General features: G+C 33.4%; 3 protein-coding genes across 10 annotated transcripts; all 3 read left to right on the plus strand.

Moving 5' to 3' along the window:
• The first annotated feature begins 37 nt into the window (after positions 1-37).
• On the plus strand, positions 38-7,510 carry aralar1 (calcium-binding mitochondrial carrier protein aralar1). 7 transcript variants are annotated; one of them, XM_088039512.1, is made up of 13 exons: positions 38-107; positions 156-232; positions 4,034-4,349; positions 4,440-4,726; positions 4,821-5,056; positions 5,218-5,253; positions 5,319-5,409; positions 5,457-5,532; positions 5,582-5,790; positions 6,317-6,397; positions 6,447-6,885; positions 6,933-7,023; positions 7,074-7,510. In XM_088039512.1, the coding sequence occupies exons 2-13, from the start codon at positions 197-199 to the stop codon at positions 7,240-7,242; spliced, it is 2,067 nt and encodes a 688-aa protein (XP_087895638.1). In that variant the 5' UTR covers positions 38-107; positions 156-196; the 3' UTR covers positions 7,243-7,510. The 7 variants fall into 7 exon arrangements, with proteins under 7 accessions (XP_087895638.1, XP_087895641.1, XP_087895637.1 ...); XM_088039515.1 differs by having other exon boundaries at positions 49-236; XM_088039511.1 differs by having other exon boundaries at positions 49-232.
• Positions 7,511-8,080: 570 nt separating this feature from the next.
• On the plus strand, positions 8,081-11,788 carry Osi23 (DUF1676 domain-containing protein Osi23). Its single transcript, XM_088039824.1, has 5 exons — positions 8,081-8,166; positions 9,799-10,116; positions 10,765-10,922; positions 11,030-11,275; positions 11,643-11,788. The coding sequence occupies exons 2-5, from the start codon at positions 9,800-9,802 to the stop codon at positions 11,786-11,788; spliced, it is 867 nt and encodes a 288-aa protein (XP_087895950.1). The 5' UTR covers positions 8,081-8,166; position 9,799.
• Positions 11,789-17,324: 5,536 nt separating this feature from the next.
• Positions 17,325-26,036, plus strand: LOC148172998 (corticotropin-releasing hormone-binding protein). Of its 2 annotated transcripts, none has more exons than XM_088038848.1 (7): positions 17,325-17,495; positions 22,624-22,729; positions 23,899-24,059; positions 24,169-24,379; positions 24,520-24,698; positions 25,085-25,193; positions 25,586-26,036. In XM_088038848.1, exons 1-7 carry the CDS (start codon positions 17,403-17,405, stop codon positions 25,744-25,746), a joined length of 1,020 nt encoding a protein of 339 aa, XP_087894974.1. In that variant the 5' UTR covers positions 17,325-17,402; the 3' UTR covers positions 25,747-26,036. The 2 variants fall into 2 exon arrangements, with proteins under 2 accessions (XP_087894974.1, XP_087894975.1); XM_088038849.1 differs by having other exon boundaries at positions 17,329-17,495; positions 24,520-24,710.
• The last annotated feature ends 100 nt before the right edge of the window (positions 26,037-26,136 follow it).

Genomic DNA, 26,136 nt, shown 5'->3' on the forward strand with positions numbered 1-26,136 from the left:
GTCAGACGCACGTGACCTAACTTTATCAGTAAGGTCAATTCTGTCATTCAGACTGTCAAAATAGAAGCAAGTGTTAACCCTACAGCTGTAATTTTCGGGAGTTTATTGTAAAATTACATTTTTTTTTAAAGAAAATATTCACGAGACTTTTATAGTTAAAGAATTTGAGTGATTTCTGTATGAGCTTCGTGTGGGAATGGACACAATTTTAGCTAAAGTCTTCTGCCAAGAGGTGGGTAAGTTTGTAATTTCCTGTAAGTTCAATTAATTCTGTTAAATGATGTAATATGTTTTTGATGGAGATTTTTTACAATTGTATATAGTTTTTGGAGATCAATACCGAAGTTTTTGCCCCGTTAACTCGCTGTTAAGACCGTGATGCAGTCGTGTTTTTAAAGTTGTTTTATTTATTAGAAATAGCATCTTTGTAGCATCGCTAATTGTGTTTTTTATTAGAAAAGTATAGAATTTCTCATTTTTAATTAAGTCGTTAATAGCTTATGTATAAAGATAACGAATTAAGAAATAGATAACAAGAATTATCAAAAATGTGACTTGTTTTTTAAGTGAACAGACGTCATTGATACACGTTAAATATTATTTTATATGAAGAGATGTTTGCCTTATCTTGGTAGAATTTCGTGATAACTCACTATTTATGTGTCAGGACATTAATGATGTAAGTGATGGTTCAAGGAAAAGTTTTCCAGCGATATGAATTCTAAATTTTAATTAATTCTCTTATAAATTAATTATTTTGAACTTGTATTGAATTATTTAAGTTTTAAAACGACAGACAAATAAAGATTGCATATGGAAACGGCGCCACCGACTGAGGTAAACAGTGAGAATAAAAATACACGTTCATTCATAAAGAGCTTGGCCTTTCATTTATATTATAATATTATATCGTAACAATAATAGGCGAGTAAATACATTTCTTCCAAGCGCTGCCAACTGTTTGATTCTAACAAATATTTCAGCATTGATTGATTAAAGTTTACCTGGTATCGCCTGGTATTGTTATAATGCAGTAATCGGGTAACAATAATAAATTATTAAATATCGACTTGGAAGATATAAATTTATCTCTGTGAGCTAGCAACTAGATAACAGAGACTGATGGTCAGATAAGCACACATCATGATTACATGAAATGCTAACAAACTGATATGATAGGTAGTGTAATTCTAATTATTCTAATAATCCAATAATTCTAATTAAAGACATTTTGATTTTTTTTAATCACTACTAATATTAATGGCAGTCATTAGGTTTTTTTGATTTTGTAATATTTGTAGAGTTAAAAAAATATTTATTAGACGAGCAGCAACGACTTACTCCTGATTTATTTTGTTTGAATACACACGCAAATTCTAGATCTGTACCAGATATACAGGGTGTTAGGTAACGTTACGGCCATAGAAAAAGGGGTGATGGAGGCAGCCGTGAAAAGTAATGTTTCGAAGTTTTTTTCGGGTTTTCTTGAACCGTTTAAGAGCTGGAAGGCTTTGAATGTGACCAATCAGGGAACAATTTGCATAAGGTTACAAAAATTTGAATCAGAGTTACTGAAGGAAATTTTTTGTTCAATGTCACACTGACAGTTCTAATTTTTTATCAGTGGCGTACTTGTTCCATTTTTGTGGACTTTACAAATCAAGTTCGTCAAAACGAAAATGTGTTGGGTACAATAAAGGAAACATTGTTGCGTCGTTTACAATTATGTGTTCAACAAGATGGTGGCCATTTTGAACATCTATTGTAGTGTTGCTTTATTGTCTGTTTTTTGAATAAAATTGCGTTGTTTTTCCCTTTTATTGACGCCACTGATTTCAAACTTCAAATGTGACGGGAAAGTGACAAATTATTCGTTTGGTCCAAAAGCTACTTGGATTTCTGTAAAATTGAAAAATTATTTGACGCCATTCTATTGGTCAACTTTAAAGCCTTGTAGCTTTTTAACTAAAACGAAAAAAATAAAATTAATTGCGGATTCCGAGACAGTTTGCCTTCCTTAATTACCCATTAGTCTATGGCCGTAACGTTACCTAACACCATGTATCCAAATTATTCAGAAAGTTTTTTTTTTAAATTATAGCCGTCAACATCATTAAAATTACATGAATTTTATACCGGCACTTTTTTGCTTATCAGTTGGCATTTATAACGAAATATACATCGTTGGAAAGCCTATAATCTGAGCATTTATTTTATGGTAAAAAAAAATTAAAATTCTTCGAGAGTATAGCTGTAAAAAGTATTTTTTAAATCCACTTTTTTAGTTATTTTAAAACTTTGGAGTCAAATTTACGTTTATTTTAATAGATCTGAACGAGTCTACATCAAGTTATTTATGCCAGCATTTCTTGGGTTTCTATGGAATATGGACCTCCTATTTGCACCTCTTTTTTTTAAATGGACAAAAACTGCCTCGATGCGCTGATACGGTATGCGCTCAGAGGCGCACATTTCTGTTGTCTATAAGTTGTAGTTTATAACAAAGACATAACAATACATTTTTTATATAGCTCTGTTTGAGTAGTATTATTAATTTGTTAATGATTTTTTGCTTTATGCAGTGAATTTTATGAATTCTTTATGAATTCGAATAAAGTGCAAAGATTTTAACCCCATATCAGACAACGCAGTTTGACATCGTCAAATTTCGCGTTCCGAAACGTCACCGTTTCCGAGAAAAAAGTGATTAAAGTTTTCTGCAGAAAGCGCTGGGCGCCACTGAAGTCTTATTAGGGTAGGCCAGTTCAATGTCAAGTTCAATCTAGGCTATCGAAAAGTTAGGAATAAAAACGCTAATGAACAAGTGGCAAAAAATGTCATCGGAGTTCCCATCAGTTTAACAATAATCGTGGTAGAAAAGCGTTGGTTCTACAGAACGAAATTGTTAAAATTTGAATTATTTGGAGCTATATTTTCTTTATTCTTTGCCAGGGGTTTCTTCAAAAGTCTTATAATGAAACTAATGTTATTATTAAGTCATTATCCCATTTGCTATCGAATTTCGATTTTTTTGCATTCTCAACAGCAGTGTTTGATATTATGGTTAAAATTTTGCATTTTGTTGAGGTTCACCCCGTATAAGATTAAATTTTATTTTTAGCAAAAAGTATAACTGAGCGGCAAAATATGTAGAAGCAAGTAGTATTAATATTCGACGAGCTAATGAATATCCATTATGACACCTTACACAATTATCTAATACAATTTTTTTTTTCTAATAGAACTCGTTTACTTACGCACAAAATGAATTAATTATTGTAGTGGACATTACGATGGCATGTTTCACGTTAATTTTCCATTCCAGAGATGACTAGTAAGGCAGGGAATAATTAGCGAAACTTATCACTGTGTAGTTAAGTGATCATTACGTTATGTAACTTTTAGCCATCACCTGCAAACACGTTTAGATAATTAAGCTGTTGCAATAATGTTTTACTTACGAAAAGTGCTAATTTTAAGAATCAATCATCGTTGCACCTCACTTTGCCTGAATAAAAATCGTGCGGTTGCCTAGAGCACTAAAAATAAGTATCCCCAGTTCCAAATCAAGTTTAGTCATTCTACACTGTTCTACCTATATTATGTCTATTGATATTTGCACAGTTATTTTAACATACTTGTGCGTGTACACCATGTCCGAAGTTAAAATTAAAGTAACGAACAAGTTAGTGGACGTGTTGATCTATTCGTTAACTTCAACATTTTGAGAGTTTTTCGACCTATTTTTACCGCACGCGGTGACGTACAATTAGCGCTTTAATATTTTTCAACTTTCCTATTATTCGACTGTCGGTGAGTGAGGTTGTTTGCTATTGTAAATTATCCGGAAATTACAACAATAAGCAATGTCGAGAGTGATGCATACTTCGGGTTTGCTTGCTGAGGTCAGTTGCAAAGGTACTATCATTAATTTTTTCTTTTGTGTCAAAACTGTTTGTCAAACGTATCGTTTACCCTTCAAACGTCTCTTGGGTATCAAGGACAGTTGCTATTGAATTGTGCTTTTTTGCAGGGTGGTGGATATTTGAAACGAGCTAATCCCGACCATTTACGAGATATCTTCGACAAATATGCTTCCAAAGAAAACAATGGGGAGAAGTTTATGACAGCGGAGGACTTCGTTATTAAATATCTTGGATTATTTGATTCGGAGAATTATCATAAACATTCTGTACATTTACTTGCGGGGATCGTCGATACGAGCAAAGATGGGCTTATTTCTTATTCAGAATTTCAAGCGTTTGAGGGGCTGCTGTGCTTCCCCGATGCTCTTTATAAAACTGCTTTTCAATTATTCGATACTAATGGAAATGGAATGGTTAGTTTTCGTAAGTATTCCAGAAGTTGACACAAATGGGTTTGTTTTGTGATTCTAATTGTAAACAAATTGCGAATGCTTCATTTAATTGGATTTTTAGAGGAATTCGTGGAGGTAATGAGCAAAACAGAGCTTCATCACAGTATTCCGTTCAATGTGGATTCACCATTTATACAATTGTATTTTGGTCGTGATAAAAGCCGCACAGTGTCGTACAGCGAGTTCAGTCAGTTTCTTCACGACTTCCACGAGGAGTATGCAATTGAAGGCTTCCGAAGAGCAGACAAGAGCGGAAGCGGTTTCATATCAGTAACAGATTTCCAGTACATCATGACCAACATCAAAAGTCATTTGCTCACTAAGCAAGTACAATCTCACCTAATCGAGGTTATTATTTTATTTTTATTAAGTTTTTATTATACACTGTGAATAAAAAGTTTGAAGAAAACTGAAGATTTCCTATGTTTTTCGCGGAAATTAGGCAGCCCAAGGGTCTCAGAGCGGTCGTAGGGTCAGCTTTCCGTATTTCATTGCATTTAATTCGTTACTAAACAACATGGAATTGGCTAAACGTATTTACCTGAATGTGACCAACGGGCATAGAACGCAAGAAGTAACGAAAGAAGAGTTTATGCACTCAGCTCAAGCAATGTCGCAGATGACACCGCTAGAAGTGGACATTTTGTTTCAACTGTGTGATGTACTTCATCAGACGGGGTAAATATTCATATTCTTTTTGTAAAACGTATTCAATTTAAGATTTAAATTGTCTGTAACAAAATTGGCATAACAGAATTGTAAGTACTTAAATTTTATTACTGCAATGGATATTGAGTTAAAAATACGTATTGTCTTGTCTGTGCTGCTGTGGAAATTAGACAATTAAATAACGAAGAGAACGGTTTGTGGGACGGGTTCGTGTCTGTGTCATATTAACTAATCATTCAAATGATTCGATTGTACATTCTTGCTATTCTAGGAGGATCGTTTATAATGACCTTAACTCGATTGCACCTGAACAATACTATAAACAAATCACCACACGCCTCGCTGAAATCAGAGCCATTTCGGTAAGTTATAAACACCACGTGTACCATTCTTAACTTCTTTCTGATAGAGCCCGGAGGACAGAGGGATTTTCATTCAACTTTTGGAGAGTCTTTACCGATTTTCCCTCGGATCCGTTGCTGGAGGTAACATTTATCAAACTTAGAAATCGTTATATTTACTTCTTTAACGCAGCCGTTGGTGCCACTGCTGTCTATCCTATCGATTTGGTCAAAACACGCATGCAGAATCAAAGGACTGGTTCGTTCATCGGTGAATTGATGTACCGAAACAGTTTTGATTGCTTCAAGAAGGTCATACGACACGAAGGGATATTTGGTTTGTACAGAGGGTTGGTGCCTCAGTTAATGGGCGTTGCGCCGGAAAAGGCAATCAAACTGACGGTTAGTTATTGAAAAACAGAAAATTTTAAATTTATGCTTTAATAGTTAAGTTTTTTTAAGAGAAAAAAGTTTCGCGGATTTTTATTCAGGTTGAGCGTCGATTCATGTTTTACAGTTCAAATTTCGCGCCTTAAATTATTGGGGCGCCAAACTTGAACATTAACAGTAACAATAAAAAATGAGTACTGCAGAATTCAGATCGGGCAAAGAATTAGCTCATTTCAAATGTTGCGATTTGTGTTCTTATTATGCATATTAAAGAGAAAATTTTACGCACTATTGCGAATCACTAACATTAACCTGAGTCTGTAATAGCTACTATAAAATTCCGTTACAATAAAAAAAGAAATCGGGAAATAGTACTGTATTTTTTGAGCACAATTTTTTTTCCTTTCATATTCAAACTCGTTTTATACGTTTTTCTTATGTCGGCGAAAAAAAAATTAAAATAATTTTTTGAAAAATTAAACTTTTTTAAACTCATTGAGGCCAAAAAAGAGCAAACACTACGAATTTTTCCTTCCAGGTAAACGACTTCGTCCGAGACAAGTTTTACGACAAGAACGGCAACATACCTCTTGTTGGCGAAATAATTTCTGGAGCGACCGTAAGTTGCGTAAAATGCCTCTTAAACTTCCTGACTGCTGCTTTGACAGGCCGGTGCTTCCCAAGTAGTCTTCACCAACCCCCTGGAAATCGTAAAAATTCGCCTCCAAGTAGCTGGTGAAATCGCCGGTGGTGCTAAAGTCCGAGCGTGGGGTGTAGTCAAAGAACTGGGTTTATTCGGGTTGTACAAAGGGGCAAGGGCGTGTTTGTTGAGAGATATACCATTCAGTGCCATTTACTTTCCCACGTACGCCCACACGAAGGCGAAATTTACCGATGAAAATGGTTACAACAGCCCTTTGTCCCTTTTGGTGTCCGGTGCAATTGCTGGTGTCCCTGCCGCCGGTCTGGTAACTCCTGCTGACGTGATTAAAACGAGATTACAAGTCGTGGCGAGAAGTGGTCAAACAACGTACAGTGGAGTCTTGGACGCCACAAGGAAAATCTACGCTGAAGAAGGTTTCCGCGCTTTCTGGAAGGGAGCTATTGGTACGTTCAAATTAAATTTTATAACACCTGTAACGCTTTATTTACAGCGCGCGTCTGTCGCTCGTCGCCTCAGTTCGGCGTGACTTTATTGACCTATGAAATCCTCCAAAGAATGTTGTATATTGATTTTGGTGGAACGTAAGTGCTTAAGGAAATTTTGTGATGAGTTTGTAATTTTGTTGTTGAAGGCGGCCCACTGGATCGGAATTGAAAGTGACAGCATTAGGGGGAGAAGCTGCGAAGACAAGGAATCCAGATCACGTGGGTGGTTATTCAGTGTCCATACCAGTTTTCTCAGGAATTGAAACTAAATTTGGGCTATGTCTGCCAAAGTTTAGTGTACAAAAAGCAGCCTAAATATTTTTAGTTTCTTAGGTTGAAAACGCTTAGCTTTTGCCAGTGATGGCTCTGTAAATAGATAACAGAAATCATTGTTACATAAAACGTATGCTTTATTCTTAAATCCGTTTTTTTTAATTTTATAAGACCGCGAACAAACATTGTGACGTTCTCAGAAGACGTCTTTTTGATATTTTACCAGAACACTGCTCATTGTTTCGTACCTCTACCATTCGTTCTTTCTACTCAGACTTTTAATCTTGTATTAATAAAGTATACAGCCTTATCTGTCGTCTTTTATTGGCACTTACTATTTTATTTTGCATAAACGAACGCCGGTTTATGTATCAAATAAGACCCACGCATTGATATTGGGGCTTTTATATTTATGACGTGCAATTTTTCGCTTTTACAATGGAATGTGTGATTATACACTACATAAAGATCATGATTGATAGTGTCATGTCACTTGTTATTACTCAGACACAAAGGATTACCATCCATCAGAACGAAATATTTTTGGGAAACTCCAAAATACCGTTTTTATTTCGCTCAATTTAAATAATAAGAGTGATTTATGTCAAGTTCTCGAACAAAATAAGGCCAGTCGCCCTAAATTGGTCAGTGAAACTTCCACAATAGCAATCATATTTTTTAAAGTCGCAACAAGTGAACGTAACATTGTCATTTACGATACATCTCATTAATTTAGTATCACTACTCTTGAAGTTCCGAAAGAGCAGAGCCGAGTGCTTTTCATGCACCACATGGTGAAGTCCACACCCTCTGAATGCATTCTTGTGAAAAGCATATATAATCAAGTTTACATTACAATTGTTTCAGTCACTGTGGTGGTAAATCGCAAGCGAAGTGTATGTAATGTGCTGCAGCATATTTATTAAAGGAAATACATGTCTCGTATTTACTGTAGCTCATTAAAATGTAAGTTATAATACAAACAAAATTTGATTAATTTACACTCAGGGAAATCGAGAATTTACTTGCGGTGTTAACTAGTTTGTGTTTTGCAATTTTGATTTCTCGCCGCCACAACGTAGGTGAAGGTCGTACGGTTTTTAATTAATAAATTTTTGTTCAACACGCGTACTTTTTTAGTTTTCGGCTGCGAAACACGTCTAAATTAATAATATAAAATCAAGTTAAACCCTTCAAACTCCCGGCGGATTTTTCCTCGTGATCCTTGTGTAAACGGCGATATTAATAAATCCTTCAAAAAGTACTGCTTGCGGGGATTGATTTTAATACTCTGACGTGTTTAGGTAATTAGTTTCTAAAATTAATTTCTTTGGAATTATAGAATAATTTTCAAGATTATAAATTATGAGGAAACTTATGTATTAAAAACCAACCGCAAAAAGTGGGTTTGAAAGCGTGTGAGTGCAAACACGATACTCGAAGATAATGATGTAATCAATATTTGGTAGTGCAAGTAAAATGCGTTGGTGGTAAGATATTAAATTTTTTGCATGTCATTGGTCGCTGATATAAAAATAGGTCCTTTCAATAACCGCGTTACCTGGCGATGTTATAGAAAGGAGCAAATGGGGGAACTTTTGTGGTTTTGAGACAACATGTGCAAATAATAAATTACGTTCTGATTGTATTTTTACTGCCGTTTTAGTTAGGTTTTTTTTCATTTAATTTAGCTGTCTAACAAATAAAACAAGAGAAGTCTGTTCCTTCGATTATCCGTGCCTCGATTATCCGTGCATTACAAAAAACGCACAAATCGAAGACCAACTACTTCGTATTTTTGCTTCCAATGTTAGAAAACTTAAAATTTGGAATTTCACGAGTACCAGTTGGTGTATTTTAATGAGATTCAAGTCAGTGCAGAGAGCAAAAACAAAATTATGAATTACAATTTTTGTCTTTGAATAGTAGTGTTTGCAACCATTAAGAAAAATGCTTGAAATAAATTCTTTTGCTTGTCAGAGAAAATTTTAGGACCAAAAAAGAAATAAATACAATTACCAGTTTTTTTTTCCTACAAAATAGTTCTCTTATGTAATATGTCTGATCAAAGTTGATTGTTTCAATTTTTTTCAATATTAAAAATTGTTATTGTTAAGATGTTGATAAATTATGTTGAAGTTTTTATATATTTTGAATCAATAAAGTAAAACGTTCGTTCCCCATAAGCACGGATAATCGAGGTTGTACTGTATTGCTTTGTACTACATAATTTCATAACCGTGAAATGTGATTTGACAATTTATAGAATTAAATTAATAAGTTACTACTTTTTCTATTATTTTTTTATCAAGACCTAACCTTGCAAAAAAATTGCGACGATTACTTATTTCTTTTTTATTTGCTTTTTAACCGAATCATAAGTATTATAGTTTTACGGCGCAGAAATTAAACTTGGGACCCTTTTTCTGCCGACGATTTGCTCATAAACTATGCCGAGAAACTGAATTATAGATCAGAGGAGATTAATTTTAAAAATTTCGTCCCAAGCGGCCCAAAATTAAATTAAAGAGTTTTTGCAAGTTTTTTTAATATAAGCGTCACTATGTAACTTCAACCGAGTCAATTTTTCTCTTTCAGAATGCCATCAGACAAGTCGTCTTTAATCGGACTGGTCGCTTTGTGTGCCTTAGTTGTAAATGGTGACAAATTTATTCCTTCCAATAAAACAGAGAATGTTTGGAGAGTGGCAGGAAGGTTGACAGGCTCATTATTACAGAATTGCATGCAGCTTAGTTTTGATGGACCGCAAGAACAATTTCTGTTGATCCTGAAGCAATGTTTAAAGCGTAGGAGTTTGGTAGCTTTGGATAACTCGTTGGAAGCTGACGTCATTAAGCTCGCGAGTGGTGTGGAACTAGTTAGATTCAAAGAAAATAACGAAACGCAAATTAGCAGGTAATGTAACGAAAATCGTTTTTATTCCGGCAGACTGGGAAATAAAATACGAGCAACCAAAATATTCTTTGTTATTTTTTTAATAAGTTTTTTTTTTAATAATTATGTTAGCTAAACAATTTATAAATGTGGATTCTTTAAATTCTCTGTGTGGGAATAAAATTTGTAAATAATTGGTGGGGTCTGATGTAAAAATAAAGCAAAGCGAGAATTCCATTCAAACAGTATATGATCAAAGAAGTAAATCAATAGCTGAGGCTTAGCTGTATCTTGTTCTTCAAGAAGATCGTTGCTTGTTATCAAATTTTATGGTTCATGAAATGGACGAGGAAATAGCAATTTCTGGACGAGCCAAGCAATTTAATAATTCCGCTATAAATCAAATAATTATGGAACTCTAAGACCGTTTTACTATATTTTTATTTATGAAAAAAGTTTAATAAAAACAAGTAGTCCCACTGAAGTGTTTTTAATAAAACGTGAAAAAATCCTGATACTAATTAAAGTAATGACTACTAAAAACTCGTGAAAGAGCTTTTATTTTTACGATTATTACTTATTCCCTGTCGAGTGAACTCAATCAGACTGAAGTGATTAAATCAGACTAGAACCGGTGAATGTACACTAATTTGCGTTGTTATGATTCAGACAACTTACATTTTCCGAAACAACTTACAAATCCAATGAAACGGAGCTGGATTGGCAAAATCAGATTGTACAAAAGATCGCCCACGTTCTCAATACTCACGTCCTTAAAATACGGCTTAATGGCTATGAGGAAATCAAGAGCATCATCAGGGCTGAGGGTAAGTTTAATTTTATTTTCCGTCGGATTTCTCCGATAGGATTACCAATTTCGTCTTTTATTGCAAAATTAATTCTATTATGATATCTAAAATTGTGAGCGTTTCAGGACGAGGCCGAAAAAAGCAAAACATGTTTGCCAATTTGCTAATGTTCGGCATTGCTGCAGTGGGTCTCATAATGGTTCCTCTCGGTTTTCAATTTCTTGCAGTATTGGGAGGAAAAGCCCTTCTTCTCGCGAAAATGGCGCTCATCCTCACCGCCATTCAAGGTCTTAAGAAGATAGCAACAAGTAATATAAATTACGGTCTTTATGCTACTCCTCCAGAACACCATCACCACGGACATGGATCTTGTAAGGATTGGTTATGCAACAGAAACTTTAATTTAGAGACAGAGGTTCCACTCAATAGTTCTTTAGAAGCCGATGACAGTACTATTTATGTTCAATTAGACGTCGATGAACTGTGGCCACGCGTGAACAATCACGATGTGAACAATGTGAACAATCACGATGTTGATTCTTGTACGTATTGCTCATTATTTAAAAATATATTGCTTGAACGGGTGTTTTAACACATAATAAACTTAGCAAAATGGGTATTGACTGGCTCCGCGTTCACTCAGTTTACGCAATATTCTCATATCCTGTCAACGTTCTTCTAAAGCGTTTCATCCATTTAATTTAGTTAGTGAAACAACCTAAATTTACAAGTTTTTAGGGCCTTACGATCGACAATGGCCTTATGAAGGTGACAATCACGACGTGACAGCGCCTCATAGCCATTATTACCACCAAGTTCCGGAACATCACTCGGATTTGCTGCATCCATTTTACCCCAGAGTAGATACTTTTCAGAAAATGTAGTAAGATAATTGTATTGTTAATTTATTGAATTATTGTGTGGAATTAAATGTGATGTTTCACAAATTGTCTAAAGATTAATTAGCCAAAATAAGGAGTACTGACGCACCTACCCTTTTTATCGCGCTATAATTGAAAGAGCTGAATTGGCGGAGGCGCCGGGACATTGGTAAGTGTTTCAAGTTCTTAATTATCACGCATTCTCTCGCTAATATTGCTTTTTTAAGCCAAATTTAAGTTTGTTGGAGCATTTAATAACTCATCTGGTAACACACAGTCATGGATTTGGACCCTAAGGGGTTTACTCTTGTGTAAGGAGTTGACTTTGTCACGTTCTAGTTACGAACTTGACAGCACCAAACAAAGACATTGCGATGAAAGAGAAAATCGCGTTGAGAATAATACATTACGAGGAAATATTGCTTAATTGCTTATTTGAATGGGAATAAAAGATGGACGTGAGTGGGAAGGCTATAGAGCACTGGCAGAGTTAAGCTTCTTAATCACTGTCTTGCACAGGACATTGCACTCAAACGAGAATTCTGATTTATTTACGCAGACCGCCAAATGTAAGGAAGTAAAAAAGCAATTAATTTTCATTTGAAGTATAAAAAACTCAAAATTCAACATTGCTATTATATTTTGTTGGTTTCGGTCTGGCTTTAGGATAAACCAATTTACTTTAAATTGAACAAAACGATTGCCTGTGATCGATTTCAAACAATCACGCTGGTTTTGATCTGTCATAATTTCCTAAGCCCAAAACTGTGTTCTAGACAGAAAACGCGCTGAAATTTTCATACTAAAGAGCTTTACATGCTCTGAAAATTATAACAAGAGAGATGAGTTTACGCAGTGTAACGTGAAACACTCTTAATAAAAGTATCAACGGGGGCCCCACTAATTTAGATTTTCATAAAAAAGAGTGTGGAAAACACTAAGCGAGTCATCAGTTCATGCATTTGTCCCACTGCTTGGCAGTTAACGGATGTACTTTTCTTTTTTTATTTATCTTGTGGCGTTCTGCAAACGTGTACAAAAAGTCAGCAAGAGCAAAGGTCTGATCGATGATGCCTTGCGTAATGTAAGAATATATTTCCTGTTTTTTGCGTCAATTCCAAGAAACTATCACGTTTTGAAGATGCCCTTTCTGTTGCATAACCGATGCTCGGAGGTGTTCTGTCTACGTCACAAGTCACGTAAAGTATCGAATGTATGCTAATAAAGGAGCTTTCGTGGTAGCGACTCATTGTTTGCTTACTTACCTTGTTGATTGTCACTTCCAGATGAACCACGTCGGCTGTTATAGAAACTTTAAATTAGCCGTGATAATTATGACACGCTAACCGAGTTAGATTTTCTTCTTAAACTAGACAGAAGCAGAAAGAAACGCATAAAAGTCAACCCACGTTTAGTGAGGAATTTTCAACGGACTTTATTGTACATATCTAATATCTTTATTGTACATAACATTTAAATGTCAAATTTGCTTCCGCTTTTATGAAACATTCTGGTAAGTATCGTGAAATGTGGAATATGGAAACAATTTAGTCTCTGGTCGGTTTTAACCGAATGACAAAAAGAAATGTCCTGCTGGCTGTTACACTATTTTGTAACTTAAACAGTAGGTCAATGAGAGTTTATTTTCGTGTAATAAAAATTTGTACGTAGCTCTGACTGTAATGAAAAGATCAAAAGACAAATATTTGACATTATAATATGTTAACTGGTATCCACAGATGAAAAGTAGTGCTAATTTTTAATATGAGCACAGTCTTTAACATCAGTTTTATAATTAGATTAGAGAAGATACGACATTTGCTTGCTTTTTGATTTCCTGCGATATTTAGCTTGCAATTTATTTAATATTAATAGATTTAACATCGCCAAATATTGTTGCAATCTGTGCAATAAATAATAAATACTATCATTTACAATCAATTCAAATATTTAATTTATTACTTTGAAATTTTCAACCGGCATTTGATTTATGAACTTTATACAATATAAATAATTAACAGCTCCCACTCTTAATTTAAGATTATTCTTCAATTCTGTTATTCTGAATTTCGGTTCTCGCAAGTTTTGGTTCTTATGTTTAATTTATTTCAAGCTAGAAGCTCGATCTTATTAACGATTTGACTCGGCGCATCCACCATTTTTAACATCCGCGAATAAATGTTAACTTGATTCTAAGAATAAATTTATTGTTTGTTTTCTTTTGTGTTATTAAAAGATAAAAGTAAGTTTTAAAACCTTGTTTACTTCCCATTTTGGCTACGATTTATTACGTTTTGTCGCCAAATTAGAGATTGAAGTCAACTTGAAAGAGAAGTGATGAAATTTATCTCCAAACTTTGTATAGGCGTGTTCCTAAAGTCATCATGAAATTTATAGCAAATCGTTATAATGCAATTATACTTTAATAGAAACTTTGGTAACAAGAGAGCACCCCTATAATTGTAACATTATGGCGGAAAAGTTTTTAATGATCCACAACTTAATTATATAACATATTTTGTCTAAACAAATATATATCTTAATTAAGATGCGTTGATTAGTATGTAACCCTCGTCAGTAAGTCGAGCTTTAAAGAGACTTTAAACAATCTCCAGGGTTCGTTTTATAATCTCGGCTTTCCCTGCAAACATTTTTAATTTAGGAGCTCCACGCTGATCTATTTGCATGACAAATTTGTTTCGTTCTCAACATTTTAGCGTGTAAGAATGACGTTTTTTACACCTGTTGTTTACCAATTTCTGTAACTAATTTCCTGAATGATTGAGTTAATTAAAACTAATCCAGCTAGTTTGGTAGTGGATAAATTTCCGGTGCTGCGATATGTTTGTAGCTGGATTAACGTAAAAAGTTTTGTTTTTTTAATTAAAATAAAACAAATTTGTTGCTTTTCATCCCTTTTAAGTAAGTTTCACAGTCCCGGTTTTAAACTGGGTCAATGGGTCAAGAGCGTTTCAAATTTTCTAACGCAGATTTAGAAATTTGCACATTTTATTGCGACATTGTAATGTTTATTTTTTTGCAAATATTTAAGCACTTTTCTAGTAATATTGTCCACCCACAAAACAAACTTGTAAAAAGGATTGATTCCTGAATAACTTTCCATCTTTAAATAACTTACACACGTTATATTTCAGGACAAATGACGTGGCATTAAATATTCATATGATGTTGTATTAGATCGAAACTTGGAGATGTCTTTGAGCCTACCGTCAAAGGCGTAGAAAATTAAAGAAATGGATGGAATAAATATTTGTCCGCAGTTATTTTGTATGTAATCAGAGTGTACCTAAATCTTTAGATAACACTCAGTTTCAGTATTTAAGAACAATAGACTACTGTTTTTTTGTGTGTAAATATTGTGTTTCCACTAAAAATGAAACTATTTATAATTCATAGGTGGGCAAAACAAAAGTAATTTCTAGTGAGACGAGTTGTGCTAAGTTGAACGAAACTGATTTGTCTGACTTCTTTGTTGAAAAGACACATTCAATTATAATTAATTGAAGGTGTAAATATGACTGCTCAATAAGGTAAGCATTTCAATTAGGTTAATTGCTTGTTAAACAATATCATCAGAATTAAAAATTTGTCTACCAGTTAAAACTTGACTAGTATTTGGATATTTGGTATTATAGATTTATGATTCTAGTTCTTATCAGTTGTGGCTTTATCGTTTCTACGTAGAAACTAAAATTATGTCAGATTAGTGAGGACGCGAGGATTTATTGTTTTTGTGAACTGCACCTCTCGGCTTAGACTTCAGGTAATGTAGTTTTTAGTTGAGACCGTTAGCAATATTAATATTCTCGGGACCAATTAGACAGGAAATTACCAAAACCGTTAATTAAATCTGTAACTGCTGCTGTGGCAATTTTAATAACGTCTTTTCAATTCTTTTAGTCGATCGACCCATCCCTTGTTTGTATTAAAAATTATTATCATCCTATTTTAAATTTAAATTTGGATGTAGAAATAATTGAAATTGTAATTGATTATATTATCGCTTAATTTTTACGATGAAGTATTGGCAGCGGGCTCTTTGCATTGCTTTTCTCCTAAACGATGTAAGAAGATATGCAAATTTTAATTAACACCGCGCTCAAAAATAATCAAATGTAAATGCAATTTCTCCATTTATGTCAGACTTAAATCTGTTAAAAAGACATTTATTTTTGATACCAATGTGGGTGTGTTATTTACGAGTGGTAAGGTCTTTGCACATTTAAATTTTGTATTAATTTCATGATATGCAAAGTAAGGAAATTAAAACTTAAATTGATTTTAAATTGGTTTTTATTCATGTCAACCAAAACTGTGGTGTGGAAAAATTTGACCTTTAATTTTTTTTTATTTCATTTATAAATGTTTCAAATTTACTATTACAGATAATGAAATTTTTTTGTAAATGCTTTCAAGTCTTTGATACTTGTTTTGTCGAGTTCACTTAACACATTGTGGAAATTGCTTTGTAAGATGTTGCTTGGATTTTTCTAGTGTCTATTGTAGTACTTTTTTTTATTTTGATAAAGTTACTCTGTAGAGCGAGCAACAAAGTGTAAGCACTACTAACATGTTTGTTTCATTGGATACTCTGTGATTTTATTTTATTTTATTAGTTTTTAGATTTTCTGGTATGAGTTTTCAAGAATTTCTCAAGTTTTTCGAGATTCTAAATATATACTTGTTTTGGGTGCAAGTATTTGTGCATCAAAATTGGTTCAATACTTATTATTTATTTGCATTCAAGCCGTTACAAAATTATCTAGGATTTCTATTTTTTTTTTCTAAGATTTGACAAAAAAAGTTGAGTTAAAATGTTTTTTTTTCTTGTATAAATACAGAAAAAGTATATGAAATTCCTCCGAAGACTTGGATGTGTGCATGAAGCACACAAAAAATTCCAACAACCCTAGTCTCTATTTAACTACCGTAGACGTGTGTTTTGATAATAAAGCTGTCATCATCAGAGCACCGACTAAGAGATTACCATTACATACTCATGTGAGTCTGATATTTCCATCAAGAAACTATGAAATTTCCAAACATGGAAAAACTCGTTAAATATTTGATAACATATTTGTTCCCACTTTTCCGCTGAACTGTCGTCAAGAAATTAAAACTGTACTAGTTAAAATGTAAACTAACGTACATTTGCTTACATTTAACTGCTAATTGACAATTTGCTATTCTAATCTAACGCCAACTCTCATTTATAACGTCGTTACAAAGTTAAGGAAGATTTAACAATACCAGAATTTCATTAATTCGTTTCACTATCTTCGAGCATTGTACCTGTATTGAATTTTTTTTCCAGAGATCTTGAAGATTTCCGCTTCGTAGTCCCGAGTGCTTTCCTATCAAGCGCAAAAATGTAACTGCTGACACCTACTTAATTCAAATTGCCAGTGTTAGATCTAGTGCAGTGGTGCATCCTAAGTAATTCTGTGTGCAAGCAAACATTTGATGTGGGTAGCGCAAGGGCTGTTAGGATGCCGTCCGCGTCGCGACGCTATTTAAACGGAGGGCGCGTCGGACAGCTTCACTAGTATCGCGACGTTTGGATCGTATTCGTACCATTAAACTACCACCTGTTAGGATGACCCCGTTGGCTGTCGCTGTAACTTTGCTTTCATGTTCGGTACTAGTGATAAGAGGACATCCTGGCTTTGAAACCAGACTCACTTCTGAGGTAAGTTATTAAAAAAAAAGCGCAGTTTTATATAATCGAATTTTATTTATGCGGTACAGCGGGATTTGTTAATGAAGCGAATGGGATTTTTCGCAAAAAAGTTTGTTTGAATCCACGAGAATTGAGCCCGCGTTTGAAGGTTCATAATCAAATAATTTTGTTGCGAAAGCAAATTTTTAAAATTAATAATCTAATTACAGCGGCTTTATAATTAACGCAAATTTTTCATTTTAAACTTTCAGCGCTGCGGTTTGTATATCACATTCGAACCACTTTTTGTTTCAACAAAATAAATCCGTTTGTTGCTTAATTTATAAGTGTAATTTGAGTTAATTTTTTTCTTGATTAAATATTAGCCTGTTATGGTAGTGGCAAATTTTCCGGCGCGTTTGTATGACAGAATCATGCTAATTTGTTGTATTTGTTTTGTATCACAAGAATATAAATGTTTGTTAATAAAACTGTTTTTATTTAATTAGATGATTTGGGCGAAATTTATTCATTGAAATTATTTGGATATAAAATTCTTAGAATTTGAGGTCATTATTGTTCTAAAATATTTTATTTATATTTCAACTACAAATACTTTAATATCAGATTAAGATAAACAATTTTAGTCAATTTTTAGATAAACATTGCCAATAAACTTGATAACGTTACTTACATTGGAATTACCGGAAAATGGAAAAGTTATGAAACCATTAAAATTAATTCTCACCTCCTACAACTAGCATATTTGATATGTAATATCCGCGTAATATTCAATACAAAATACGATAATGCTAATACCTGGATTATGATAACTTACATAATTCTAATAAATATATTCATTTTGTTTCATAATACAACAGGGGATAACTAAATCACTAAATAAATATTGAAAAATAAGGACTTTGCAACACAATTAAAATTCCAATTTTATTTTAATCGTATTCCCATTTTTATTATTCTTAGAATTCACAAACTGCTGGATCATTTTCGAACGGTATCAAATGCACCACAAATTGCTCCAAGCTCTTGAATTCATTTAGAGCTTTAAAACCGAGCAGTGCATTTTAAGTACAAAAAAGGAAGGTAAAACGTTCGCTCAATATTTTCTATGATTTTGGAGCAATGTGTTCAATGGGCGAGATAATAGTAGGAGCACATAAGCAAAATTTGCCTCTGCTGACTGCAAATGTAGTTTAGTAAACCGAGCTAAAGTTGAGACTCAAAGAGTAGTTCCGTGAAATCAAAGGCAATTTTTAAATTGAATTTACTGTTTTTGGTCCGCTGAGGTTTTAGTGTGTTGCAACGATTTGACTTTGAGAAATGTGCAGAAGTGCAGAGCTTTAAATTAAAGTAAACGGATTGAAACATTTTATTATACGCAAGGTATAGCACTGTAAATCTTAGAATCCATTTTTTACACAATTTTTGTAAAATTATTTAATCAAAGTTTTACGATTTATAATAATATAACGTTTTTGATTCTTGCCTAAATTTAATTGTTGCAAAGTGAAGACTTCTTCAGTCTTAACTCAAATGAAAAATAGAAGTTTTCGGTTAGTTGTAACTAGTATAAAAAATCGTCATATGCAATTTTGAAATTTTTAAGTGTGACGAAATAAATGAAATTTAATTGCGATACGGTTAAAACTATAGAATTTCACTCAAAATTAAAATAGAAAGAAGTTTTTAAGTTCTTGGAGAAATAAATAAATGTTTTTAATTTTTTAATTAATTATCTTTTTATTTCACTTGTTTTCGTTTCCGATAGTAACAAAAAAGCTAACTAAACAACTGCCACAGTTGTCAGATGTCGAGGAAGAATTAATTTCTGGAACCCGTCTCTCGTAGATTGATAACATTTTTAAATCGTTTTCTACAGCTGCACTTAATGAACGCACTGTAAATTTTATAAATTTATAACTTTAATAACAAAACTTAAAGTACATCAATATTTCTTTTGGAAGCGACAGATAAGTGCATTCGTTCATAATAAATATCTCAGAGTTGACATAATATTGCTCCACTCGGCATTGAAATTACCTACGTGCTGTTCATACAAGACTAAATAATTATGTTTCTTATACTTTATGCACATTTAATGCAATATGCGTTTATATATTCTTAATTTTATCCCAATTTTTACCAGATCTGACAGCTTGGATCATCGAATTATGTGGGTATGACTGCGAGACCTGTGATACACTTTAGCTCATTGTCAAGGGCTGCTGTTGGAAATGAATAGATTGCTGTTAATTAGGACTGCTCATTTCTAAATGACGTCAGTTGGTGTGGCGTCTAAACGTTGCGTTCTTTCCGGAAGTGCATGTCAATAAAATGAAAATAAAAAGTTACAATGACTGTCTATTGCAGGAATTTTATTTTTTACTAGGAAGCACTTTACAACACAAAGTCCAAACAAGTGTCTTTACCTGGCGCATCCACCATTTGTGCAAAACACGAACGGAAACAATTTGTTTACCACATTTCACTGTTGTTTACGTTGTTAAAAGTTCTAAATTTGCTTAATTCCCAGAAATTTATAATGAACGGAAGTTTGCAAACGTAAAAAACTTCGTACGAAACTTTTTTTGCAATTTTCTATGAAAAGTTTGTTCACACGTCTGCAGTTAACATCTGCGTTGAGATTTTTTTGCTAACAAATCACAATTCATTTAAATTTGTATTTATCAACGCTCTTTGTTTTACAGAATTCAACAATTTCGCTCAGTAAGCTCGCAATTTTTTTTCAAATCATTCGGTTTTAAATGGTAAATCCTGTAGGAAGCTATTTTTCGTAGGATCTTGCGCTAATGCATACCTGCGTTGTTGCAGGACGAGCAAGGATCTAGAATGCCAGCTTAGAATATGAATTTTAAAGGACGAGTTTCTCACCTAATCTTCCCTCACAGAAACTTCAAAGAAATTTAAAGGTTATTTAGCGTTGCAGTAAATACGAAATTAAGTGAACACTCCTTAATTTATGCTGCTTCTAATTAGACGACCTCTTATAGGAAATTTGAAAGAAAAGAATATGTGGGAGGGTAGTTCTAGGAGGTGAGAAAATGGTGTTAAAGTGACACGGGTCACAAGGGAAGGTCTTAATATAAATAACTTGTCTTTGTAAACTTGAACTGATGAGATTTCCAATAGCACGAATGGCTCAGAAGTTTGAGATACCAACGTGTAAACTAATGAAAAGTAAATATTGGAACACCTGTTATTGTGTCGTTCTTTTTACGTCATTTCAGGGATGAACCGTGGCAATGAAATGTCCAAAGCAGCGAAATGTTTGTGGAACATTTAACTACCAAATGACTAATTAAGTTGTATTCTACATCCATTTTTACACTAAATCTAACCCCTCGACATTCACATTTAATTTAGATCTAAATTAACTTATAGCGAAATTGTAGACAGAGTTTTCCGCAATATGTAACTAATATTACAGTATTTAGTGAAATTAGTTTCAAACATCATATTTAAGTGTCTCTCTTAATGTTCGCATTTATGTACTGATCTTTCCATGCAGGTAAAGTTTCAAACTTAATGTTTGACTTCGCGAAGGTTAGTAAATAGAACAAATTAAAATGACAAAGGGATGTGTAATTAGTGAGCTTGAAGGTCATCGAGGCTTCCTACTACTTCAACACGATGAGAAATGTAATAAGACTTGTGGTCAATTAACGTCAAACTCGATGAAATTTCTGATGTTACGTGATATTTATTTGATGAAGCTCCAGCAGGCTGACAGTAACAAAATGAACTCAAAAAATATCACACAATGAGAATTCTTTTTTGTTGAGTCAGTTAATAGACGTTCGGCGGTATTTTTATCCGGGTAATAGTCAATTAAGATGGGATGTATCTTTAATGCTTTTATTAAACTTCGTAAAAAGAGATAAATTATTACAGTGTTAACGATACAGTATTATCAGGAACAAGCTTTTAACTCTCATTTATCAAAGTTAAATTTTCGTACTTTTTATTTTACGACGCGTTTTTGATAGTGATACTTTCAGAGTAATTTAGTATTAACAGGTGATGTTATCTCGCCACTCCTTTCATTGTGGTCACGTTATTATGCATTAAAAAATTGACGATGATAATAACGCGTTCAAAGCGTAACTGAGGAAGTAAAAATAAACTGGTAAAGACGATCAAGTGAATTGCAATGAATTGTTTTTCGTTTATTCGGTAGCAATAACTTTGTATTGGTAGAATGTGTATTTATTGCGTTATTTTTATTACTTATTGATTGTTAAATATTTTATTCTACATCTGACGTAAATTCGTAGGCACAATTTATTTCTCCGAGTTACGAAAATAACTTGTAAAAAATGGTGGATGCGCCGGGCGTTTTTTTATCTAGTTTTTATTTAAAGATAATTTTGCAATTTTAAGTTTGAAGTTTAAAGGGCACTTGAAGTTTATGTTGCCAACATCTGAACAAACATTTGCTCAAAAGTTCTTTAACGGCAAATTACTCGTGAAATTTGAGGACTCTCGAAGGCAAAAATAAATTTTTCTAAACTAAAATTGTTAGTAAATTGTCTTGAAATGTCGAACAAAATTGTTTCAATAAAATTCTACACAATGAAGTTTTCACTTGAAAACATTCTGCGAATTTAGTTCCTACAAATTGCTCATAATCTCATAAAATTTAGCCAAATTACGAAACAAAATAGCGCCTTTGCGTTTAGAATAAAACGTTTAGAATAAATTTTCTAAGACAGTTTTATCACATTACGTCTATTTCAATCTCTTTTCCTTAGCTTTAGATGTTTCTAAACCACTTCATACTAAACTTTAGTTTGATTCCGTTATTAAAAAAAAATCTTGATTATTACCAAGTTAAAAGCTCTATTGTACGAAACATTGTAAAAAGTTTGGGCGTACTTTCCTATTAAAATTAAAATCGTGTAAAATACCCCGAGGCAGTTTATAATGAAGTTTTATTTATCGAATGAAACAATTCGCTCATTTAAAAGCCCTTTTGAGTATTTGGCAAATTTATGCAGTCCATGTATTGTCAGACTGATTTGTGGCTTAATATGAGCACCGTTTCGAATTTTTAGTGACACTTGCGTCACTAGAATAATTTATGTTTAAAACTGTTTTTTAACTGTGTGCTTTTTAGGTACTTTCCCGGCGTATGCTGAATTCAGCCCAATTACAGAAACAATTAGTTAAAGGACCATTAGCTCAAGGACGTTCTAAGAGGACGTCAGATCATATAATCACAGGTATGTCAAAGTCAAAGAAATGTGCTCTAATATTTCATTTAAATAATCTTACGTTACAAACGTCGTGAATGAATTTATTTTTAGATCGTGACTGAGTTCAGTGATTGAATAATTTAATTTTACTGAAATATTTTCAGTGTTGGTATTGTGAGTTCGACAGTAACTGTGTGCTTATATCAAAGAATCCATTTAGATGCAGATTACATTGAGAACGCTTACTGTCACGTAGAACATCTATCATTTTTACAATTGATATATTTCTCTGACATTACTGAAAGGAATCGAATGTCCATCACAAAGGACGTTATATCGCGATTATAGAGTGTTGCAATTTTTATTTGAAATTTTACAATTAATTATAGTTATTTGTTTACAATTGTGAACACTTTCATCCCAGAATTACATTTTAAATGAAAGCAACGTGGGTGGTCTCTCCATGGAAGAGCACTTAAATTAATGACTCTTTTGTAATATTTTTATGTAGTTTTGTTACAAACAAAAATTTGATTCAATATCAAATTTGATGTTTTTAGAATTTAAGTAACAAGCAAACTGTTTGTTTATAGAAATTTTTATGACTTTCCCTTTTGCGTTGTAATTTCCTAAGCTTAATTAGGTAGTTAAAAATATTGTAATATCATATCTTAGCAGGTTATTCCCCACTCTGTGCGACCTATTAATGTCTTTTCAGAAGAAATCGATATCGTTAATATCGAAATAATTACTTAATCTTAAATAGGGCATTTTGGTAATTATTACTGACACGATTTTGTAAATTGCATTTAACAAAAAATTCAAAACGGTGTTGAAAGTTGGGTTTTGGATTATAAAAAATGGTCAATTTCAAGTACCGCTGTAAGAAATTATCAGAATAAAATCACAATTGCACATCGTACCGCCTGTTTATACAGGTAAGAGCTCGAAGCTCGTTTTAATTAACCTGCAGTTCTAGAATGTTTTTGTTTAGTAAACAGCAACAAACAAGAGCGCATAATTTGACACGGGGCAATCAAAACGTATTATATTAGAGTTTTCTTTCAATTCTAACAAACACGATTATTAAATACGTGTGTTCAATCTGTTGTTAACGTAGTTATTGGAATCTGCATGCCAAATTCCCAATAGACCAAAACCTCCTACACTTTTTATTCACATTTTCCAACTTTCAGATTGCATATTTATGACCTCGGATGAAGGCGACTTTTACCACAAATCCATTTTGGCCGATGGTACAGCTTGTGGTGCTTACATTTTCAGCGAACCTGATGAAATCATCGAAGTCCACTTCAATTACTTGGATGTTCCCTGTGAAAACGGCGGTTTAGTATCTGTAAGAACTAGATTTTATTTCATTTTCAATTAAGGCGAAATTGTTCATAACCGGTCTAAACCTCCGAGGAAAAAGTGATTTCGTATTCTAATTCTGATATTCTTTACAGTTTGTGGACGGCTGGGAGTTAAACGGGGAGTTTTTCCCTAGTCCGGCGGATCATCCTCTCCCGATGAATTCGCGATTTACCGAATTCTGTGGCAAGAGGAAAGTCAAACAAACATTTAAAAGCTCACAGAATGTGGCGCTTATTCAGTATAGAATGCCAGCAAAAGGGACAAGCTTTGGATTCAGCGTGAGATTTATTAAAAATCCCACTCGTAAGTTTTATGACCTAGAGAAAATAAACACACGGAGAAAAATAAGATTAAACTGATTTCCACCAATAACCACCGTAAAAGATTAAACTGATTTCCACCAATAACCACCGTAAAATAGATTAATTTATATTTTTTTTCAGCTTGCAACGTTTTGTTCCAATCTACTGAAGATATTTACACCTTGCGAAATTACGGAAAACGATCGAATTGTAGTGTGAGCACTCTTTTCCCTGCTGTGGTAAGAGTAGCTTCATTGAATATCGGAATTGTTCCGAGTGTTGGGAGAGGAATTGAATTAGAAACTGGCACCATCCACAAGGTGCGGTCCCAGGTATTGCATGCTAGGATTAGTTGACTTGAAGAATGTTTTCACTCTTTTGCATGGAGAATGTTTTATATGGTCATTATTTCACAGTTCTTTCGTGGGACTAATTTAGCTGCAAATTGTGCACAGTGGTTGAAATAAACTTCACAAAAATGTAATTTTGTCTGATGTGTAAAAGTTAATTTGAAAATACTCACCTCGGTATAATGTGCACTCACAAATTACGGATTTTAATATCTAAAAATGCAAATTTTTGCAGACAATTGCGCTGCAGGATGTTTAAATTAATTATCTTTTTGATTTGAATTTGTGCTTGCTACGACGCCACAAACTTTAATTTTTGTTGTTGTTTTGACTTTGAGTCGTGTTTGTCTTTTAAGTGTCAAAAACGAGGTCTAGACGATTTTCTCCAAGTGGGAGGGTCCCGCGGCTTGGACAACGCCAATCTTCTCTTAGCAGATTCTGTTTGTGGACTAGACTCCAAACCAGGTTAGTTAGATAAAAGATCCTCATCTAATTAAGATTATTGCACTAGCCGGTATACGAACCGAAATAACCTAATAAAACTCCTCCCCTAACCTGGAACTTTGGCCGGATGTGCAAAAAAACCCCAAGGAGATAACACATGTTAGAATAAACACTTCAACTTAAGTATCTAGAAGCAATAAAGTTAGAACCTGGGAAACCTTTTTAACGAACTGATTTTATTAAATTAATAAAATTTTAGTGGGAGCTTTGTACGCCCCCGTGTTGGATTTTGCCTAGAGCTGAACTCATTATTTTTGTCATTTATGACTTTCATGTTTTTAGCTGACTCATTACTTTTGAACCGCGTCGCAATTTTGCATATTTGTTAGGACCTCTAATTTATTCATTTTTAGGTAAACGCGCTGAAGTTATTGCTTGCGAAACAACAACTATCCGTCTGGTATCAAGTGGAGCTTTCGATAATTCTGCAACAGTGGCCATCCGACAATTGACTCCAGAAGACATCAATGGATACATGAGCGTGATTTGTCCAACGGAAGAACTAGTCGAGTAGGTTAAGACCATCACATATCTGTAAATTAACATGTACGCCAAAATATTTTTTTGTGGAAAATTTGTGTAATATATCCATGTAAATGTTTTGTTTTTTGTTCAAAAAAGACGAAATTATGTGGATTTATGTTTTTCTCTAAGATTGTAGGTAAATATGTCTTTTTTCAAGTTTTAGCATGTTTGGTTATAGTTGGTTAGGTAACTCTAAGCTTAGATTATCTAGTTTTGTTTAACGTTGTCTTATTCCTATTATTTGTAAATGAATTATGAAATAAAATTTCCAAAACTGTCGGTAAGCAACATTTTTTGTATGCAATAAAAGTCTGATGCTCCAAATCCACTATGCAATAATGGTCCAAATACTAACTTTTTTTCACAGACTATTATTGTA

Source organism: Gnatocerus cornutus, chromosome 6 (assembly GCF_029298725.1).
Source record: "Gnatocerus cornutus isolate USDA-ARS CGAHR chromosome 6, icGnaCorn1.1, whole genome shotgun sequence".
NCBI classification, from domain to species: domain Eukaryota; kingdom Metazoa; phylum Arthropoda; class Insecta; order Coleoptera; family Tenebrionidae; genus Gnatocerus; species Gnatocerus cornutus.

Bases quoted from the DNA above. Each gene is read 5' to 3' on its own strand.
- aralar1 (XM_088039510.1), top strand. From the start codon at position 3,867: ATGTCGAGAGTGATGCATACTTCGGGTTTGCTTGCTGAG. The intron at 5,057-5,217 runs GTAAATATTCAT...TGTGGAAATTAG, and splicing joins GATGTACTTCATCAGACGGG to ACAATTAAATAACGAAGAGA. The intron at 7,024-7,073 runs GTAAGTGCTTAA...TTGTTGTTGAAG, and splicing joins TATATTGATTTTGGTGGAAC to GCGGCCCACTGGATCGGAAT.
- Osi23 (XM_088039824.1), top strand. From the start codon at position 9,800: ATGCCATCAGACAAGTCGTCTTTAATCGGACTGGTCGCTTTGTGTGCC. The intron at 10,117-10,764 runs GTAATGTAACGA...GTTATGATTCAG, and splicing joins AACGAAACGCAAATTAGCAG to ACAACTTACATTTTCCGAAA. The intron at 10,923-11,029 runs GTAAGTTTAATT...TGAGCGTTTCAG, and splicing joins GAGCATCATCAGGGCTGAGG to GACGAGGCCGAAAAAAGCAA.
- LOC148172998 (XM_088038849.1), top strand. From the start codon at position 17,403: ATGACCCCGTTGGCTGTCGCTGTAACTTTGCTTTCATGTTCGGTACTA. The intron at 24,380-24,519 runs GTAAGTTTTATG...ATTTTTTTTCAG, and splicing joins ATTTATTAAAAATCCCACTC to CTTGCAACGTTTTGTTCCAA. The intron at 25,194-25,585 runs GTTAGTTAGATA...ATTCATTTTTAG, and splicing joins TGGACTAGACTCCAAACCAG to GTAAACGCGCTGAAGTTATT.